The 22457-nt window shown below is 45.5% G+C and overlaps 1 protein-coding gene across 1 annotated transcript in view; it reads left to right on the forward strand.

Moving 5' to 3' along the window:
* The window catches only part of thada (THADA armadillo repeat containing), a 502870-nt gene that overhangs the window by 125109 nt on the left and 355304 nt on the right, over positions 1 to 22457 (forward strand). Inside the window, exons 24-25 of the mRNA XM_085980649.1 lie at positions 13137 to 13259; positions 15776 to 15867. Of these exons, the coding sequence (XP_085836775.1) occupies positions 13137 to 13259; positions 15776 to 15867 (215 nt within the window). The remainder of the gene's footprint in view (positions 1 to 13136; positions 13260 to 15775; positions 15868 to 22457) is intronic.

Consider the following 22457-nt stretch of genomic DNA (forward strand, 5'->3'; position numbering starts at 1 on the left):
AGATTATCAGGCCCTGGGGATTTATCGGCCTTCAGTCCCATCAATTTTCCTAACACCATTTCCCTACAAATACTGATTTCTTTCAGTTCCACCCTTTCATCAGACCCTATGTTCCCTGGTATTTCTGGGAGGTTATTTGTGTCCGCCTTTGTGAAGACCGAACCAAAATATGTATTTAGTTGGTCTGCCATTTCTTTGTTCCCCATTATAAATTCCCCCGATTCTGACTGCAAGGGACCTACGCTTGACTTCACCAATCTTTTTCTCTTCACATATCTATAAAAGCTTTTACAGTCAGTTTTTATGTTCCCTGCAAGCTTACTCTCATTCTATTTTCCCTTTCTTAATTAATCCCTTTGTCCTCCTTTGTTGAATCCTAAACTGCTCCCAAACCTCAGGATTATTGCTTTTTCTGGCCAATTTATATGTCCTCTCCTTGGATCTTACGCTATCCCTAATTTCCCTTGTTAGCCACGGTTGAGTCACCTTTTTTGTTTTATTTTTATGCCAAACTGGGATGAACAACTTCTGTAGTTCATCCATTCGGTCTTTGAATGTTTGCCATTGCCTATCCACCGTCAACCCTTTGAGTGCCATTCCCCAATCAATCCTACCCAACTTGCTCCTCAGACCATCGTAGTTTCCTTTATTTAAATTGAGGACCCTAGGTTCTGAGTCAACTACTTCATTCTCCATCTTAATGAAGAATTCGATCATATTATGATCGCTCCGACCCAAGGGGCCTCGTACAACAAGATTGCTAATTAATCCTTTCTCGTTACATAATACCCAGTGTAAGATGGCCTGATCTCTGGTTGGTTCCTCGACATATTGGTCCAGGAAACCATCCCTTAAACACTCCAGGAATTCCTCCTCCACAGTATTGTTACTAATTTGGTTAGACCAATCTATATATAGATTAAAGTCACCCATGATGACTGCTGTGCCCTTATTGCACGCTTCTTTAATTTCCCTTTTAATGCCATCCCCAACCTCTGCATTACTGTTTAATAATAATCATAATAATAATCAACTTTATTGTCATTGTTAGTGCACAAGTGCAGTACAACAAAATGTAGGCTTGCGGCTCCCGAGAGTGTACATTTTTGTAGTGTCCGTGTGTAGATAAAGACACTGAAGACAGGAGTTGGTTCGTAGGTATTTACTAAGCAAGTCTGGGGGGGCGGTTTCTAAAGGATATACACAATACACAGGCTTATATAGCCCAAGTGGCAATTACCGGCATTACGCACACCTGGGGCTCTTAAAGGCACATACACCATAATTGCTCTTAAAGGCACATACACCACAATTCCTCCCCTTCTAGCTAACTAGTACATCATATTTTAAGTAATTATTAATTACATGTTATATGCAAAATAATATACATTGCTGTATTAATTAATTATAAGTTAGTCTCTCAGGAGGCTTCCTGACTTGGTCCGGATAAAGCCTCGGGGGTGTAGTAGTTTCTGGTGGTGTAGTAGGTTCTTCTGGCAAGGCTGATTCGGCTTGAAGGCCAGTGTCGGGTTCATCAGGCTCCAGTATCACCGGATCGGAGGTAGATATGGGTATCTCTACTTCATCGTTAGATGTATAGAGTGGTGGTGTAGGTTGTCCCTTTTTGGATGACTTGATTATTTGGTCAGCATGGCGCCTTATTATGCTGTCTCCGATGACCACGGTATACATCAGTGGTCCTAATCGTGTGCAGATAGTTCCAGGCTGCCATTTCTCGGTACGGTAGCCCCGGGCCAAAACCGGTTGGCCTATCTGGAAGGCCCTAGTTGGCCTTTCATTCATGCCCTGAAACTGCCGGTTCTCCACGTCCCTTCGGATGTTGGGCTTGACCAAATCCAGCCGGCATCTTAGGTTTCTATTGTAGAACATCATGGCGGGAGTTTGGTTAGTAACCATATGCGTTGCATTCCTATATGCAAATAAGAAGTTATCCACCTTGTGCTGAAGTTTTATGTCTTCATTACCCATGGCCTTGATGGCCTTCTTGAAGGTCTGGACAAACCTTTCAGCCAATCCATTGGTGGCGGGATGGTATGGGGCGGACGTGTAGTGCTTTACCCCACTGTTCTTTAAGAACTTTCTGAATTCTTCGGACACAAATTGCGGTCCATTATCAGAACATATCTGCTCCGGCAGCCCATTCCTGGCAAATATGGTCCTTAATACTGTGATGGTTTTTTCCGTGGTGGTGGAGGACATCTTTATTACCTCCGGCCACTTGGAGTGTGCATCAACTGCGATTAAGAACATTGAGTCCACAAATGGACCAGCAAAGTCGATGTGCACCCTTTGCCAGGGAGATGAGGGCCACTCCCATGGATGTAGAGGGGCCTGTGGCGGAGCATTTTGGACCTTCTGGCATCCTAGGCAGCTCTTGGTCATGTCTTCGATGTCTCCATCGATACCTGGCCACCATACAAACGCCCTAGCTAGGTTCTTCATTTTCACTCCACCCAGATGCCCCTCGTGAAGCTCCTTTAGCACTTTATCCTGGAGTTTGGGTGGAATCACCACTCTGGATCCACGCATCAAGGTTCCTCGGCACACTGACAGCTGTTCTCTTCTTTGCGAGAATGCTGGCAACAGTGGTTCGCCATGTGCTGGCCATCCCTTCACTGTTAAATCGTAGACCCGTGAGAGAGTAGGGTCATTTCTTGTCTCCCTTTCAATGGCAGAATTTGTCACCGGTAGACATTCCACTATGGTAGAGTGGAATATCTCTACTGGGTCTACTGTAGGTGCCTCTTCTATCGTTGGCAACGGTAGGCGTGATAAACCGTCAGCATTCCCATGCTGTTTTGACCCTTTGTATTCAATGTTGTATTGGTGTGCCCCTAGAAAAAGGGACCACCTCTGTAGTCTTTGTGCCGTCATAATGGGGACACCTTTTTTAGGGTTGAATATGGAGATGAGGGGTTGATGGTCAGTCAGCAAGGTAAATTTTTGTCTGTGTAGGTAATGGTTGAATTTCTTCACTCCCCATACCAGGCTGAGTGCTTCCCTGTCTATCTGGGCATAGTTACGCTCAGCTGAGTTCAATGAGCGTGACGCAAAAGCTATCGGCCGTTCCGAGCCATCAGGGAATCTATGGGACAATACCGCTCCTATGCCGTAAGGGGATGCATCGCACGCCAGTCTGATTGGTAGTGATGGGTTGTAATGAGCCAAAACTTTCTCGGATGTGATTAAGTCTTTACATTTATGGAAGGCACGTTTACAGTCTTCGTTCCATTTCCAAATCACTCCTGTGTGTAGAAGATCATTAAGAGGGTGTAGAATAGTTGATAAGTTCGGTAAAAATTTATGATAGTAATTTATTAATCCCAGGAATGACCTCAATTGTGAAACATTTTCAGGTGCTGGGGCTTTTATAACTGCTTCAATTTTTTCAGGTGACTTATGCAACCCTTCCTTATTAATTATGTGGCCACAATATGATATCTGATTTTGGAAAAATTCGCACTTGGGGCGATTTGCTCGTAGGCCTCGTTCTTTCAGCCTAGTGAGCACCTGCTCCAAATTGGCAAGGTGCTCGTTGTCGTTTTCTCCTGTTATAAGGATGTCGTCTAGGTAGCATTGAGTCCCCGGAATCCCTTGCAGGACTTGCTCCATAGCTCTTTGCCAGATAGCTGGAGCTGATGCTATTCCAAAAACCAGTCGATTGTACTGGTACAGGCCTTTGTGTGTGTTTATTGCGAGATACTTTTTAGAGGTCTCCTCAACCTCCATCTGTAGATATGCCTGTGCCAAGTCAATTTTTGTGAAACGTTTCCCTCCGGATAGTGAGGCGAAAATATCTTCTACTGTACCGTGTGAAGGACCGGGTTTACAGTCACCTTAAAGTCCCCACAGATGCAAAATTTTTTCTGTTCCTCAGAGTTATTTTTCAATGTTTTTTTCATGACTGGAACGATGGGTGTTGCCCATTCGCTCCAATCTATTTTGGATAATACGCCTGCCTTTTCCAAATTCTTCAGCTCTGCCTCGACTGCCGGACGTATTGCGTATGGCACCGGTCTTGCCTTAAAAAATTTTGGAATTGCTGTATCTTCCACTTTTATTGAGGCGGTGATGCCTTTCAAGGTTCCTAGTTTCTCTTGAAACACTTCTTTGGCGTTGGCCAAGATGTCTTTTAATCGTTCAGGTATGATGTCATCATTGTTTTTTTCCTTACTGGTCACCGTCAGTGCCTGAATGGAGTGCCAGTCTAAACGTATCTTCCTTATCCATTCACGTCCCAACAACGGTGGACCACCATCTTGTAGAATGTATAAATACAACTTTTGTATTTCTTTGCCGTTGTATACCACAGGCACCCTTATTTTTCCTTTGGGGTAGACTTTCTGCCCCATATATGTTTTTAAGATAATGGATGTGTCTTTTAGAGGTATATGCGAAAATAGCCTCTCGTAATCTCGTCGATTTATTACGGTTAGAGCTGATCCTGTATCTAGCTCCATTTTAACTGGGGACCCTGCTATTGTGAGGGTAACCCAAATGGTTTGGTAATCCTCTTTGGCAAGTACATTATGTAATTTGAGACAGCTTAGTCTCTTGTTTCCGGAGTCGCTATCGCTCTTTTGGTCTTCGGAGCTATTGTCCGTCATCATTTGTACCTTCCTGTACTTTTCTTTATTGATTTTTTGTTTTCTGTCAGTGGATTTATTTTGTCCAGATTGGCATACCCATGCAATGTGTCCAATCTTACCACATTGCCTGCATGCTTTGCCCCTTGAACCAGCAGTCCCTCTGGTTATGGGTGGATCTGCCGCAGCGATAACATCTTCCGAAGTCCTGTGTCTCTTGTTGTATCTCCGCAGCTCCTTTTGCTGCTGCTTCGTATGATACAGCCATACTGAAAGCTTTGTCCAATGTTAAATCTTTTTCAGAAAGCAGTCTTTTTTGTGTTCCTTCACTTAAGAGACCGCAAACAAATTTGTCTCGAAGATAATCCGATAGTCCTGCTCCGAATTGGCAGTACTTTGATAGCTTTCTTTATTCGGTTAGGTAATCAGCGTTACTTTCATTCTTGTGTTGATTTCTCTTGAAGAACTTAAATCGTTCCGCTATCAGCAGCGGTGTTGGGTTTAAATGCTCCTGCAGGGTATCAACAATTTCTTTAAAAGTCTTGTCCTTTGGTTTGGCTGGAGTGATTAAATTTCGTAACAGCCCATATGTCTTCGCGCCCATTAAGTTCAGAAGTACTGAAGCTTTTTTTTCATCTGTTATTCCATTTGCAGTGCAATAAACCTCTACTCTTTCCACGTATGTGGTCCAATCTTCTATTTCGCCATCAAAAGCCTCAATATTACCAGATTTAGGCATTTCAGAAAAGATATGGCGCTTCCCGCGCTTTTTTTTTTCTCTGTAGCAACGATATGGCGCTTTCCCGCCGCTGCTACCAATAACAACACTGTTTTACTGTGGTTTCCGTTTATTCACTGTTGGAGACTCGTTCCCGACGGAGGTCTAAACGCTGACCTGCTTGCCGCGCCGGCCGTCTCTCGAGTGCACCCTCCCAGTCCGTTATTGCTTGCCTCCGATTTCGCTGCCTGTCTCAGCTGTAGAGCCCGCCGCTGGAGCTCCAGCCTGACGCCCAGGAAGGATTAGCGCAGTACCTGTCACCAGCTTGGCCAGCTGGTGAAACCACAGTTTCTCTTACTTCCTTGAGTCTTCTGGACGCTGGAGGAATCGATGTCCTTGAGGTGCTGCCGAATTGCAGGTAAGTCTGTTTCCACTTCGTCGCCACTGTAGTGTCCGTGTGTAGATAAAGACACTGAAGACAGGAGTTGGTTCATAGGTATTTACTAAGCAAGTCTGGGGGGGGTGTTTCTAAAGGATATACACAATACACAGGCTTATATAGCCCAAGTGGCAATTACCGGCATTACGCACACCTGGGGCTCTTAAAGGCACATACACCATAATTGCTCTTAAAGGCACATACACCACAATTTTGATTAAGACATTTAACATTCAACATTCATTTGGCTTGTAATACATAAACATAAACATAATAAAGTGCATTGGCAGATGTGCAGGCTTTAGAGTTTATTTGTGGAGTTCAGTAGGATGACAGCCCTGGGAAAGAAGCTGTTCCTAAATCTGGTCGTACGGGTGTGAATGCATCTGTAGCGTCTCCCAGATGGCAGGGGGGCGAACAAACTGTGGCTGGGGTGGGTAGGGTCTTTGATGATGGTCAGTGACCTCCGTAAACAGCGTTTCTGGTAGCTGTTCTCTATGGTCGGTAGCCGGGTGCCGGTAATGCGTTGGGCAGTTTTGACTACCCGCTGCAGGGCTTTCCAGTCATAGGAGCTACCGCTGCCATACCACACTGTGATACAGTTCGTCAGGATGCACTCTATTGTGCAGCGGTAAAAGTTAGAGAGGATCAGGGGTGACAGGTTACATCCCTTCAGCCTTCTTAGGAAATATAGGCACTGCTGGGCCTTCTTCAGCAAAGAGGAGGTATTGAGGGACCAGGAGAAGTCTTCCGTGATGTGGACTCCGAGGAACTTAAAGCTGTCCACCCTTTCCACCACAGCCCCATGGATGTGGATGGGGGTGTGACTTCCGCCTTTAGACTTCCTGAAGTCCACAATGATTTCCTTGGTTTTCTTGATGTTAAGGGCCAGGTTGTTATCGGCGCACCACTTCACGAGATGCTGGACCTCCTCCCTGTAGGCTGACTCATCGTTGTTGGTGATCTGGCCTACCACCGTGGTATCATCCGCAAACTTGATGATGGTGTTGGAACCATGAACAGCCACACAGTCGTGGGTGAAGAGGGAGTAGAGGAGGGGGCTCAGCACACAACCTTGTGGGGCCCCTGTGTTCAGGGTTGGGGGGGGGGGGGTGGAGGTGTGGTTACCTAATTTGACAGACTGGGGTCTGTTAGCTAGGAAGTCCAGGGTCCAGTTGTAAAGGGAAGTGTTCAGGCCAAGAGTGTGGAGTTTGGTAGCCAGCTTGTTGGGGACGATAGTGTTGAATGCTGAGCTGTAGTCTATGAACAGCATTCTGATGTAGGTCTCTTTACCGTCTAAGTGATTCAATGCAGAATGTAGAGCAGTTGTGATTGCATCCTCCGTTGATCTGTTTGCACGATAGGCAAACTGGTGTTTTTTTCCCAGATTCCACATCATCAGAGCTAATATCCTTCATTACAATTGTGTTAATCCCTTCTTTAACCAGTAATGCTACCCCTCCTCACTTTCCTTTTTGCCTATCTTTCCTGAATATCGAATACCCCTGGATGTTGAATTCCCAGTCTTGGCCATCCTTGAGCCAAGTTTCCGTAATCCCAACCAAATCATATTCGTTTACCTCTATTTGCGCAGCCAATTCATCCACCTTATTACAAACGCTCCTCGCATTAAGACACAAAGCCTTCAGGCTTGTTTTTTTAACGCTCTTAGACGCATTAGAATTATTATTTACTGTGGCCACGTTTGATTTAAACCGTTGATTTCTCTGACTGCCACTTTTGTTTTTCTCCTTCCTATCTTTTGCTTTTATCCTTGTTTTCCTTTCCTCTGTCTCCCTGCTCAGGTTCCCAACCCCCTTCCATTTTAGTTTAAACCCTCCCCCACAGCACTAGCAAACACTCCCCCTAGGACATCGGTTCCAGCCCTGCCCAGGTGCAGACTGTCCGGTTTGAACTGGTCCCACCTCCCCCAGAACCGGTTCCAATGTCCCAGGAACTTGAATCCCTCCCCCTGGCACCATTCCTCTAGCCACGTATTCATCTGAAGTATCCTTCTATTTCTACTCTGACTAGCACGTGGCACTGGTAGCAATCCTGAGATTACTACCTTTTGAGGTCCTGTTTTTTAATTTACCTCCTAACTCCCTATATTCCGCTTTTAGGACCTCCTCCCGCTTTTTACCTATATCGTTGGTGCCTATATGCACCACGACAACTGGCTGTTCACCCTCCCCTTCCAAGATGTTCTGCAGCCGCTCGGAGACATCCTTGACCCTTGCACCAGGGAGGCAACACACCATCCTGGAGTCTCGTTTGCGGCCGCAGAAACGTCTATCTATTCCCCTTACAATTGAATCCCCTATTACTATAGCTCTACCACTCTTTTTCCTCTCATTCTGTGCAGCAGAGCCACCCCTGGTGCCAGGAAGTTGGCTGCTGCTGCCTTCCTCTGATAAGCCATCCCCCCCCCCCCCCCCCCCCCCCCCAACAGTACTCAAAGTGGTATATCTGTTGGAGAGGGGGATGGCTACAGGGGACCCCTGCACTACCTGCCTGCGCCTAGTACTCTGCCTGTTGGTCACCCGTTCCCTTTCTTCCTGTCCAACCTCTACCTGTGGTGTGTCCAACTCCCTAAACGTGCTATTCACGATGTCCCGAGCATCGTGAACGCTCCAGTATGCATCCAATCGCAGCTCCAGCGCCGCAATGCGGTCTGTCAGTAGCTGCAGCTGGGTGCACTTCCTGCACACGTAGTTGTCAGGGACACAGGAAGTGTCCCTGAGTTCCCACATATCGCAGGAGGAGCAGATCACAGGGCCGGCTGTCCTGCCATGACTTACCCTTTAATTAATTGGTTTAAATTAATTCAATCAATCCCACTAATTACACTACAGTTAAATAGTTTACCAACAGTCCCCGCTACCCCAGAGAGACCTTAGAAACTATAAACCAGAGTTAAAGTTTAAAAAGGAGAGAAATACTCAACCACTTACCTGCTTCCTGCTGACGTCACACTTTGATTACTTTTTACCTCTGTCCCCCGCTGCTGAATTGGTTTTATGCTCTGCCGCGCTCGATGTTGCTCTCACCCAGGTCCAGGCTCTGTGGTCGGGCCTCGCTCCTTGCTGCCGGTTTTAAGCTCTGCCGTGCTCGATGCTGCTCTCGCCCAGGTCCAGGCTCTGTGGTCGGGCCTCGCTCCTTGCTGCCGGTTTTAAGCTCTGCCGCGCTCGATGCTGCTCTCACCCAGGTCCAGGCTCTGTGGTCAGGCCTCGCTCCTTGCTGGGCCATACAGGTCAGCAAGGTCCCAGCTTTGATGCCCAGCCTATGCTAATTTAGCTTATCTCAGCTGAAGCGGTGGGAAGGCTGCAACAATTGGCCTTGGCGTCCCCTGGGCTAGGGAGGAGAAAAGGAAACCAGACCGGAGTCTCATTCTGGCTCGCCATCCAGTTACTGCTGCTGAAAAGTTCAGGTGCAGATGCCAGGTGAGGTCAGAATTTGGCCCAGCTGTGATCAAATTGACAAGCCTGATGATGAGCACCTGTGGAACTGTATCTCAGCATGAGTTGATGCTTTTAGAAGAGAACGCAAGAAAATTGTAAGGAAACAACATGATTTTTTTGGATTCTTTTGAAGTCTGTTAAACGATTTTGTTTTTTTAAAGACCCAGTTCTTGTTCTGCAAAAAGAAAATACTGCAGATGCTGGAAACCTGAAATAAAAACAGAAAATGCTGGAGATACTCAGCAGGTCAGGCAGCATCTGTGAAGCATCTGTCATTGACCTGAAACGTTAACTCTGTTTCTCTCTTCACAGATGCTGCCTGACCTGCTGAGTATCTCCAGCATTTTCTGTGTTTATTTCAGTTCTTGTTCTGCATGTTTTAGCCCTTTAGAACCTGCAGTGGCTTCCATGCATCATCTCTAAGAGGAATATATCGCAACATTCACTTTTTAAGGATTACTTTGTACTATAAACGAGAGTATCTCAGAGTTTAAAACCTAGTTTGCTGAATATAAATTGGGGAAAAACAATTCTAATGAAAACCTTGCTGAGTTAAACCTTTGATTTTAGAGAATAAGGAGCCTATGCATCATGCTGACAGCAGGTCGCTCCCAAAGCTAGTCTTTTATTAAAATGTATAATGTGAAACACTGATATTTTTCATTGTATATACAGTAAGTGGAGTTGATGAGCTAACAATAGGCTGTTAACATTAAATGGTAAAATACTGAATACTCCACAGCTGATTTCATTTATTAGACTTTTAACATCTACAAAAATATTTTGAAAGGCATTTATCAAGATATTATTAAAATGAATTGTTACACAGAATTATAATCTCAACATTTTTGTTTTATCTGTTTGCAGTTTGCATTTTCATTTTTATTCTTGGTTGAACAATGAGCGTTGCTAATGTAATTGCAGGGAGCTGCCTTGGAGATGTTTCTGTGCTCAACAGTGCAAGGGAACTGAATTAAAATGCGCAAATTAATTGACGCAGTTATTATTGAAGTAGTTGAGATAACAAGCTGTTGCTCTGCTGATGTGTATGTACCCTCTCGCTGTGAAGTTCAGTAATTCCTGTCACTTACTTTGCTCAATTAAGTCATCAAAACTCATTAAACAAAAATACTCAAAATCAAAAGCTCTCAATGGAAAGGGGGGGGGGGGGCAAGTAGATGTTAAGCTTAGTATTTTGTAACTGACTTTTACAATGGAAACAAAATATTTTAAGAAAATCAACAGATCTAGTTGAAGGGAGAGAAGCTGTTGAGTGCAGTTTTTTTTGGAAGGCGGACTTACTCTGCCACTCCTGTTTTAATGTCTAAGGCTGAATGTTCTAATGCATGAGCTGAGAAACCGAGCACAGCTGCACTTTGGTCACAGCACTCTCTGAATAAACTGAAGGATAATAAGCTAAATATAGAATTCTGTAGTATTGTGAATGAATCAGTAACAAGGCTGTAATTTACTCTGGAGAATTGGATGGCATCGTGAGACATTGAAGTGAAGCTCAAGTGGTTTGTGGATGTCAATTGAACCATGAGATTAAATTACAGCCTTTTACACTCTTCCTGTTTGCATGCTCTCTGTCTATGTCTCTCTCTCTTTTTAATGTAACATATGCTATTGTCTCAAATGCAAATAATGCTGAGTTAAAAACAACTCTGAAAGCACAGTGAAAATTCTGATGTCATCACTGCAGACTATTGCCCGGATTCACAGGTGGCTACAATAATGGAATTATTTCACATTTTCATACATTATAAATGTATTCCAAACCTCCCCAACTTTTTAGGTTCTAGGCTTTAAGAGTGTAGAAGCGCATGCTAGCAGCAGCACCTGGTGTACCTGAAAGTGAGGTGCCAGCCTGGTGAAGCTACAACACAGGACTGCATGCATACTACAGTGAAAGCAGCATGTTGTAGACAGACCTAAGCAATCCCACAACTAATGGATCAGGTCAAAGCTCTGCAACTCTGCCACATCCAGTTGTGAATGCTGGTGGACAATTTAGCAATTAACAGGAGAGGGAAACTCCATGAACATTCCCATCCTCAACGATTGGAGAGCCCACCATGTGAGTGCAAAAGATAAGGCTGTAGCATTTACAACCATCTTCAGCTAGAAGTGCCGAATGGATGATCCTTCTTGGCCTGCTCCTGAGATCCTCACCATCACAGGTGACAGTCTTAAAAACCAATTCAGTGCACTCCACATGACATCAAGAAATGGCTGCTTACACTGGACACAGCAAAGGATACAGGCCCCGACAACATTCCAGTTGTCATGCTGAAGACTCCTGCTCCAGAACTAGTTGTGCCTCCAGCAAAACTGTTCCAGTGCAACTACACCACTGGCATCTATCTGACAATGTGGAAAATTTCCCAGGTATGTCCTGTCCAATTACCACCCTATCAGCCTACTCCCAATCATCAGCAAAGTGATGGAAGGAGTTATTAATAGTGCTAACAAGCAGCACTTACACACCAATAACTTGCTCGTTTGAGTTGCACCAGGTCCACTTGGCTCCCGACCTCATTACAGCCTTGGTCCAAACCTGGACACGAGCTAAATTCCAGGGTGAGGTGAGAGTGATAGCCCTTGACATCAAGGAAGCATTCGACCGAGTTTGGCACCAAGGAGCCCTAGTAAAACAGAAGTCAATGGGGATCGAGGGAAAACTGTCCAGTTTCATACCTGACACAAAGGGAAATGGTTGTAGTTGGTGAAGACCAATTAACTCAGCCCCAGGACATCGCTGCAGGTGTTCCTCAGGGCAGTGTCCTGGGCCCAAGTATCTTCAGCTGCTTTATCAAAGACCTTTCCTCCATCTAAGACTAGAAGTGGGGCTGTTCACTGATGATTTCACAGCGTTCAGCTTCATTCGCAATTTCTCGGATAATGAAGCAGTCCATGCCTACATGTAGCAAGACCTGGATAACATCCAGGCTTTGGCTGATGAATGGCAACATTTTTGCTTCACACAAGTGCCAGGCAATGACCATCTCCAACAAGAGAAAGCCTAACCACTTGCCCTTGACATTTAATGGCACGACCATCACCGAGTCCCCCACTATCAATATCCTGGAGGTCACCATTGACCAGAAACTCAACTGGACCAATCACGTAAACGGCATGGCTACTACAACAGGTCAGAAACTGGGTGTCCTGTGGCGGGTGTCTCACCTGATTCCCCAAAGCCTTCCCACCACCTAAAAGGCATGTCAGGAATGTGATGGAATACTCCAGTTGCCTGGGTGGGTGCAGCTGCAATAACACTCGAGGACAAAGTAATCCACTTGCTAGACACCTCATTCATTAGCCTAAACATCCATCCTCTCCTCCACCAGCACACCATGGCTGCAGTGTGTACTATCTACAGGACCGGCTGACCCTTTCCTTGCTTCAATGCTAGCTGACTTTGTTAATGGCCTCCTTAGTTCTGGCACCATTCCTTTCCCCTTCAAAACTTTCATCATCACTCGCATCTTTAAAATGCTCTCCGTCCCCCCCAACTACCCCCTCAATCCCAACTTCAGACTGTTTACCTGATCATTAAGTTGCAGATGAGCCAGAATTGCCTCCAGTTGAACATTATGTTCCACTTTCTGCAGCTTCCTCCCTAAATCCTTCTGCCTTGCTATCTTCTCACTTGTAGAAGTTTCCATGAAACCTATATTTTTAAATTATGCTTTTGGTCATTTCTCCGACTACTGCCCAGTGTCCATTTATCCTCTGTAAACTCTGGCATGTTTTCTATTATGCAAATGCAAGAGGTTCTTCTGTATTCCATCTTTTGGTGGATGGGGTTCCAAAAAGTGGTTACTGTATATTGCAGAAAAAATTTATTGCACTTCATGTTGTTCTTCATAAATAATTCCTTATGTATATATTTTTGTTTTTGTCAGGTGCATGCTCTGAATATCTTGAGAGCACTCTTTAGAGACACCAAATTAAGTGAAAATGTCATTCCATATGTGACAGATGGCATACAAGCAGCCATCCTTGGCTTTACATCTCCTGTGTGGGCAGTAAGTCATAACCTTTTAACATTCTTTGAAAGTCTGGTAACTGGATCTCTTCCAAAACTAATGTGATCAAAACCAAAAAAATAGACAACAAGTGAAACCAAAATATGCACAAAAGCACTTAATGTAAAGTGTGTAGACCCCTGGGTTATAATTCTGTTATTTTATGTAAATACTTGTTAGGGAGACCTGCCCCCCATCACGGTATGATCAAAATGACTCACTATTGAGCAGAGCAGTCATCCTTTGGTATGATGCAGCAAAGATGAGCTGTGCAAAGTTGATGGGGGCTCTTGTAAAGGACATTCCAATGATAATGTGATGTGAATTATTGCTAAATGTACATTTGTATTGTTTACACAATCTTTGGGAGGTTCATGTGATAACACCAAAACTGAAATGTTACACGTGTCAAAATAACATCTATAGTCCTCTGGCAAAGACACTGGAGGGCTGGTTAGCTCAGAATATTGGAGCTTTACATCAAAACTCTAATTAATCCCTATTTCAGCAACTTTATTAATACACAATTAGGTTTAGAAGCACTAAAGATACCAAAACAGAGATTAAACAGAGTTCTGATGTAAAGCTCCAACATTCTGCTTATTACTTTACCAGGCCACGAGTTGTTATAAGAAGATTTGGCTGTATACATGATTAGGTTTAGAATCACTTGTACCAAACTCTAGCCTGGCAAAATAGTTCACATTACAGATTGAATTTGAATTGACTAAAATGGTACTTGGCAGAGACCAGGGACATCGTTGGTTAGATTGAACCTTTGTACTGTTCTAGTTGCAGTAATATTGCCTGTGTGCGTTTTCTCTTCTGTTCCCATTGTTTTTTTGTATCGGAGTGTTTTCCGACCTGGGATATATGTTGAAAACAGAATGAGTAATATGGGCTGCTTCTTCTGCCTTTGTTCTGCTGTGGGATTGGTGGTGGCTCTTGTAGTAACAATGTTGGCAGTAATATGGGTGTGGATATAGCAATTAGTGTTTTTAAGCATTTTACAAAATATCTTAGTACTGATAACACTGAAATTTTAAAATGTGAAGGATTAAGTATAATTGAAGGAGTTTATAGTTGGCTATTTTAATTAGCACATTTTGTTGACTCTCGGCAGCCTGATGGAGAATTCACCCAAACTCCTGCAGCACAAAGATTTCTTGGCTGAAACAACGTTAAATTGCAAGTTAAGAGATGCTTTTTAAAAAAGTCTGGCTGTCGTTTTGCGGAGTGAGATATTTGCGGAAATGGCTCTGCATTACCAACCAAATCAAACAAACCTGCTCTAAAATAAATAACCAAAGTTGCCAAGACACAAATTATAATCTAGAAGTCTCCAAAAGACGTGTCTGTTGTGGATGTAATTCTTCCTTAATTTGTTTACCAAAGGAAAAAGTACTGTTTATTTCAATCTTTGATTATCGGGTTAAGGGAAAATGGCACGTTAATTGTGGTTTACACATGGTTCACATGTTTTCACTGGACAAAAACGACATATTATATTTACTGAGTAAAGGCTAAAACTGCAGAAAATGTGTGAATTTTTAATCACTATCGTACAGTCCAATATTTTTTAATAGTCTTGACTGCAGTTTTTCTGATTACATTTGTTGACTGACTTTGGGCTGGCTTCTCAGATCTGAGGCAGGACTTATGTATACAGTTTTATTTCCAGCAAACTGATCTGGACTTTTTTAATATTAGCTAGCAAAACAACAGGGTGCAGCCAGAATCAACAGTACTGAAAACCAAAGTCTCACTAATTTAGCCCTGGTGGTTGTTTATAGCTGGGGGACGGACGCAGTAGGTCAACGCACAGCCATTTCACCTCTGGATTCAAATCCAGTCTCTCTTCTGCCAGCTGCAGAGTTCTACGTGAAATGATTTTGGGTAGTCAGGCTGATTCTTAAATAGCAGGGAGAAACAGCACAAAAATATCCCTAATTTGGCAAAAATTGACAATAATGCTGGCAATCTTGCTTGACTCAGTGGTGGCACTTGCGTCCGAGTCAGAAGGTTACGGGTTCAAATCCCATTTCAGAGACTTGAGCACATAATCCAGGCTGATGCATCAGGGCAGTACTGAGGGAGTTCTGCGCTGTCAGAGGTGCCCTCTTTTGGATGAGACGTTAAACCGAGGTCCCGTCTGCCCTCTTGGGTGGATATAAAAGAATGCATCAACTCGCCTCCCTCATTCCTTTGACTTTAGTAATTCTCATCAACCATTTTCTCCTCGGAAGCTTCAAATCCCCAAAACCAGCGCTGAAACAAATATGTTGACAAAAAGTTTTTTTTTTTTTTTTTAAAGTTGATGGTAACGAGTTATAGTAATGATAAGCATGCAACCTTAAATATCTTGCATAACTGTAGAAAACTTGTAGTGCGGATTTGTTTTTCTTTAAGCACGATCAGGTTTGAAACATGCGTGCAGTGGAAATATACAGGCAAATAAAAGTACAAGGGAAGCTCTCTACAGTCCACAACATTTTCTCCTTGCTTTCGATCACCAGGTACGAAATTCTTCCACATTGTTGTTTAGTGCCCTGATTACCAGGATATTTGGAGTCAAAAGAGGAAAAGATGAACATTCCAAGAAAAACAGGTAAAATTTCATTCATGTTTACTTAGTTATTGTGTTGAAAGGAAAATAATACTTGGCGTCAAAGAGACTTTGGCCTCTGTTTTCAGCTGTTTTCATTTGACATGCTGCCACATTCGAAATTCGTTGGTGCCATGCTGGTTTTGCCTCAGCATGCAATATGGCGGGCTATGTGTTAGGGAAATTGACGGGATTGAAGGCCGATAAATCCCCAGGGCCTGATAATCTACATCCCAGGGTACTTAAGGAAGTGGCCCTAGAAATAGTAGATGCATTGCTGGTCATCTTCCAAAATTCTATAGACTCTGGAACAGTTCCCATGGATTGGAGGGTAGCTAATGTTACCCCACTATTCAAAAAAGGTGGTAGAGAGAAAACAGGGAATTATAGACCGGTAAGCCTGACATCGGCAGTGGGGAAAATGCTAGAGTCCATTATAAAGGATGTAATAGCAGAGCACTTGGAAAACAGTGACCGGATCGGACAAAGTCAACATGGATTTACAAAAGGTAAATCGTGCTTGACTAATCTACTGGAATTTTTTGAGGATGTAACTGGTAGAATAGATAAGGGAGAACCAGTGGATGTGATGTATTTGGACTTTCAGAAGGCTTTTGATAAGGTCCTGCATAAGAGATTAGCGTGTAAAGTTAAAGCACATGGGATTGGGGGCAAGGGACTGACTTGGATAGAGAACTGGTTGGCAGACAGGAAGCAAAGAGTTGGAATAAACGGGTCTTTTTCCAAGTGGCAGGCAGTGACTAGTGGGGTACCGCAGGGATCGGTGCTCGGACCCCAGCAAGTCACAATAAATATTAATGATCTAGTCAAGGGAATTGGATGTAATATTTCCAAGTTTGCAGATGACACAAAGCTGGGTGGGCGTGTGTGCTGTGAGGAAGATGCCGAGAAACTCCAGTATGATTTGGATAGGTTGGGTGATTGGGCAGATGCATGGCAGATGCAGTATAATGTGGATAAATGCAAGGTTATCCACTTTGGTGGCAAAAACAAGAAGGCAGATTATTATCTGAACGGCAATAGATTGGGAGAAGGGGAAGTACAACGAGACCTGGGTGTCCTTGTGCACCAGTCGCTGAAGGAAAGCATGCAGGTGCAGCAGGCGGTTAAGAAGGCAAATGGTATGTTGGCCTTCGTAGCGAGAGGATTCGAGTACAGGAACAAGGATGTCTTGCTGTAGTTGTACAGGGCCTTGGTGAGACCACACCTTGAGTATTGTGTGCAGTTTTGTTCGTCTTATCTGAGGAAGGATGTTCCTGCCATGGAGGGAGTGCAGTGAAGATTCACCAGACTGATACCTGGGATGGCAGGAATGACGTATGAGGAGAGATTGGGTTGATTGGGCTTATACTCACTGGAGTTTAGAAGAATGAGAGGGGATCTCATTGAAACTTATAAAATTCTAACAGGACTAGACAGACTAGATGCAGGAAGGATGTTCCCGATGGCAGGGGAGTCCAGAACCAGGGGTCACAGTCTAAAGATGAGGGGTAAGCCATTTAGGACAGAGATGAGGAATTTCTTCACCCAGAGAGTGGTGAACCTGTGGAATTCTCTATCACAGAAGGCAGTTGAGGCCAATTCATTAAATATATTCAAGAAGGAGTTAGATATATTTCTTAAGGCTAAAGGGATCAAGGGATATGGGGAGAAAGCAGGTATAGGGTACTGAATTTGGATGATCAGCCATGATCTCATTAAATGGCGGAGCAGGCTCGAGGGGCCGAATAGCCTACTCCTGCTCCTATCTTCTATGTTTGTATTTTACGCCAGAAGTGTGCTGCCTGCCTTAATGATAAAGCCTCCTGTCCAGGGCTCGGCCTGAAACACACACTGCATGCTGCGGTCAGTATTCTCGAGCGCTTGGCAGTCCGCAGCTGGCTGGTAATAAACAAATGAGGCCGGCAGACCAATTTTGCATGGTCCTGCCACCTTTCATCATCTAGTTATTGAACACTGCGAGCGTGTGATCTGAAAGTGGATTAGAGTATGGAGGAGACCAATAATATGAAGGCCTATCCAGCTAACAGAACAAAATGGAGTCCAAAGGAAATCTAGGAAAGATCAGCCCTCTGATCAATCTGATATCGAATATCCTGTGTGTGGGAAAATATTCCTCATGAAAATTAGACTTTAAAGTCATATGAAAATGCACAATCTGTAGTAAATTGGAGATGATACATAAGCTGTCACCATCGACAATGATGGACAAACTGTAATCACCTCTTGTGACTTGAAATGCAACTCTCGCAACTGCATTAACAAAGCTGTCTCCAAGAAGCTTGGTTTTCTTTTTCGTGTGTCACAATTCTATATTGCTCTTTGGGTAGGTTCGAATATGTCTCATGCATACCTGATAAGTGATGAACCACTTGCTACTTTCACCTTTACACTATCTCCCCCCTGTTTCCACCCTCCCTCCACTACCTGTCCTCTTCCCTCACCTCTCTCACCCTCTGTCTCCTTGCTTTTGTTTTGTTCTTTCTTTCCCTTCTCTTTCTCCCACCCCTCTCTCTCTTTTTCTCCCTCCCTCTCCTCTTTTTCTCCCTGCCTCCCCTCTCTTTCTCCCTGCCTCCCCTCTCTTTCTCCCCGCCTCCCCTCTCTTTTTTTCTCCCTGCCTCCCCTCTCTTTCTCCCTGCCTCCCCTCTCTTTCTCCCTGCCTCCCCTCTCTTTCTCCCTGCCTCCCCTCTCTTTCTCCCTGCCTCCCCTCTCTTTCTCCCTGCCTCCCCTCTCTTTCTCCCTGCCTCCCCTCTCTTTCTCCCTGCCTCCCCTCTCTTTCTCCCTGCCTCCCCTCTCTTTCTCCCTGCCTCCCCTCTCTTTCTCCCTGCCTCCCCTCTCTTTCTCCCTGCCTCCCCTCTCTTTCTCCCTGCCTCCCCTCTCTTTCTCCCTGCCTCCCCTCTCTTTCTCCCTGCCTCCCCTCTCTTTCTCCCTGCCTCCCCTCTCTTTCTCCCTGCCTCCCCTCTCTTTCTCCCTGCCTCCCCTCTCTTTCTCCCTGCCTCCCCTCTCTTTCTCCCTGCCTCCCCTCTCTTTCTCCCTGCCTCCCCTCTCTTTCTCCCTGCCTCCCCCCTCTTTCTCCCTGCCTCCCCCCTCTTTCTCCCTGCCTCCCCCCTCTTTCTCCCTGCCTCCCCCCTCTTTCTCCCTGCCTCCCCCCTCTTTCTCCCTGCCTCCCCCCTCTTTCTCCCTGCCTCCCCCCTCTTTCTCCCTGCCTCCCCCCTCTTTCTCCCTGCCTCCCCCCTCTTTCTCCCTGCCTCCCCCCTCTTTCTCCCTGCCTCCCCCCTCTTTCTCCCTGCCTCCCCTCTCTTGCTCCCTCCCTCCCCTCTCTTGCTCCCTCCCTCCCCTCTCTTGCTCCCTCCCTCCCCTCTCTTTCCCCCTCCCTCCCGCCCCTCTCTTTCCCCCTCCCTCCCGCCCCTCTCTTTCCCCCTCCCTCCCGCCCCTCTCTTTCCCCCTCCCTCCCGCCCCTCTCTTTCCCCCTCCCGCCCCACTCTTTCCCCCTCCCTCCCGCCCCCCTCTTTCCCCCTCCCTCCCGCCCCCCTCTTTCCCCCTCCCTCCCGCCCCCCTCTTTCCCCCTCCCTCCCGCCCCCCTCTTTCCCCCTCCCTCCCGCCCCCCTCTTTCCCCCTCCCTCCCGCCCCCCTCTTTCCCCCTCCCTCCCGCCCCCCTCTTTCCCCCTCCCTCCCGCCCCCCTCTTTCCCCCTCCCTCCCGCCCCCCTCTTTCCCCCTCCCTCCCGCCCCCCTCTTTCCCCCTCCCTCCCGCCCCCTCTTTCCCCCTCCCTCCCGCCCCCCTCTTTCCCCCTCCCTCCCGCCCCCCTCTTTCCCCCTCCCTCCCGCCCCCCTCTTTCCCCCTCCCTCCCGCCCCCCTCTTTCCCCCTCCCTCCCGCCCCCCTCTTTCCCCCTCCCTCCCGCCCCCCTCTTTCCCCCTCCCTCCCGCCCCCCTCTTTCCCCCTCCCTCCCGCCCCCCTCTTTCCCCCTCCCTCCCGCCCCCCTCTTTCCCCCTCCCTCCCGCCCCCCTCTTTCCCCCTCCCTCCCGCCCCCCCTCTTCCTCCCTCCCGCCCCCCCCTTCCTCTCTCCCGCCCCCCCTCTTTCTCCCTCCCGCCCCCTCTTTTTCCTTTCTTCCCCGCTCTTTTTCCTCTCTCTTTCCTACCCCCCTTCTGCAATCCCCCTCTCTCTCGTTCTCTCTCTTTGTCATCCCCCTCTCTCTTTGTCCTTCCCCTTTTCTCTCTGCCCTTTCTCTCCTTTTTTCCTTTTAAGCTCCAAATAAGCCATCCTGCAAGCTCCTCCCTACATTCTCATTGTATTGAAATTAAGACTCGTAGGGGGAAACATTTGGTCACGTCCCCCTTTTGGGGCACTAACTTTGCTGAGGCGCTACTTTTAGCGACCTGAAAAGGTTAGCGCCCCTGTGCCATAAATTGAGTGGTAGCGCTCCAAGCAGGAGGCGGGACACTACTGGAAGCGCTCCCCCTCCTTCCTGGGGTACTACCATTCAATATCACAGCGCTACGTGCAACAGTGCACACGTGTCAGCACGTAACGCGCGGTATTACAGGCCTCCCTCCCCTGATTAAAGGGGAGGGGCCTAGCGCAGCACGCACCGGGGCCCTGCTGGGAGCGGGGTGCTGGGAAAACAGCACCCCGCTACTGCCGCGGGGCGCTACCAGCTACTGCCGCCGTTAACTTCTCGCTAAATTTCGCGGGAGGCGTTAGTGGCGCAGCACCCGGGCGCCAGGTGCTTTCTGCCCCGTTAGCATCCTCGGGTGTTAACGGGAGGCACAAAGCAACCCAATTTCCCCCCCACCCCCCTGCCGTAAAGACGTCTCCTGTAACTCATTCATTCCTGAAAACTGCATCAGTTAATATTTCCTCTTAGTCTTTTGGCTTTTAAAACCAAGGTTTGTCCTCACTGATTGCTGAGTTACTTCATGTATTTTACTCTCTCCAACTTTGGGAATGGTTTGCACTATTGGCCTTGGCCTTTACCTTAGTTTCAATTTAAAAAAAATAACCCACAATTCTGAGAGGCTCTATATAGTTCTAATGCACTTCAGTTAGACTATAAAGCACACACATATTACACTTGTAATTTAAAAAAATCCGTGCATTACATGGGTGACAGATGGTTACAGAAAATCCAATGTTGGAGTTCAGATTGAGGTTCTCAAGTTTAGCATCTGATTTATTCGATTATTGAACCCCACAATTGTGTCACTGCCTTGTAATCTAGTCACCTTTTCATATTTTTGCCATGTACTTTTCCATTTTTGAAGGTGGTTTTGCTCCATGTCCTCTTCTCTAGCTAAGTAATGGGGCTGTTAAGCTGTTACATTCAATACATGAAAGCATTTGCGGATTGCATCATCAATGTACTGCAAAAATCTGTTTCAGTCACACTGTCAAACCGACACCTGTGTGTTCTCAGATATATTTACAAATACACACAGATGTTGGTTGAAACTAGTTGGCGTAGTACACCCAACAATTGTTTTGGTAGCAAACCAATAAGGGTCCTAATGATTGTAGTCTTATTCATATCTGTATGATGCAAATAAAGGGACTCTGTTATGCAGAGTAATAAAATAGCAGTCCAATGTTAGGATTTCTGGTGATGGACCATAAAGTAAGAGAGCACAGATCAAGCAGATTTTCTCTCATCCTGCAATATTGGCTAGTTCCATCATTACAGTTTTATGAAATTCTTCAGGCTGGGGAAGAACAAAGTAATTGAATTCAAGGCATCTTAGACTGGGGCTATTAAATTCTGAATAGAATCTGCCTTCTTGATTAGTGATAGCCATCTACTGATTATCCTTTGCTCCAAGTGACCGGCTTGTTGTGCAATATCCTGTTATTATCAGAGAATAGATGATCTGTCTTTAATGCAACAAATGTGCAGAAATGTTTTTTGGTGAATAAAGATGCATGTAAAATGATGCAGTAGCAGGTATATACCATCAGGTGGTTCTGTAACTACACTTTTGTAAAGTTCTGTAGCTGGGGAAGAAGAAAATAATCAAATTATATGTAAAGGTATATTAGACTTGGCAAACTATGAAGGTTTTTATCGACAAACATTTACTTGTCGTTCCTCTTTTTTTCTCCTCCTCCCCATGGTGGGCTTCTGATCTTCACTACTAAGAGCCTCTGAACTGTTCCTAATCTTTAACTCCAGTTTTATCTATGGGCTCTTGTACAGGATGTTCTAGCAGGGCTCCAGGGTAAGAGTAAATTTTTCTTAACCAGCTGACTTCGTTTGCCTGTCATTTTTTTATGCATAACATTTAAATGTACTGCAAAAACTGCAGATAACAAAAGTTTTAGAATTTGACCTTTTTTTAATGGTTTTAGATTCACAACAGAAAAAAGGGAGTCATTCAGTCCTCCTTAACTCATTTATCCAGTTTCTAAAAAAAATCCAAATGGATCTTGAATGAATACAAGATGCTTTCCTTCAGTACCCAACTTGGGAAACCATTCCGAGTGTTGGTCACTTACATGACGAGGTCCTAACTAGGCCTTTCACCAGTTTTAGCATTTGTCCTTTGTTCTCATGACTTAGTTAACTTTGAAATAATGCTCT

The sequence above is a fragment of the Somniosus microcephalus genome, chromosome 3, assembly GCF_052327205.1.
Source record: "Somniosus microcephalus isolate GS21.2 chromosome 3, FLI_Smic_1.0, whole genome shotgun sequence".
In the NCBI taxonomy this organism is placed as follows: Eukaryota; Metazoa; Chordata; class Chondrichthyes; order Squaliformes; family Somniosidae; genus Somniosus; species Somniosus microcephalus.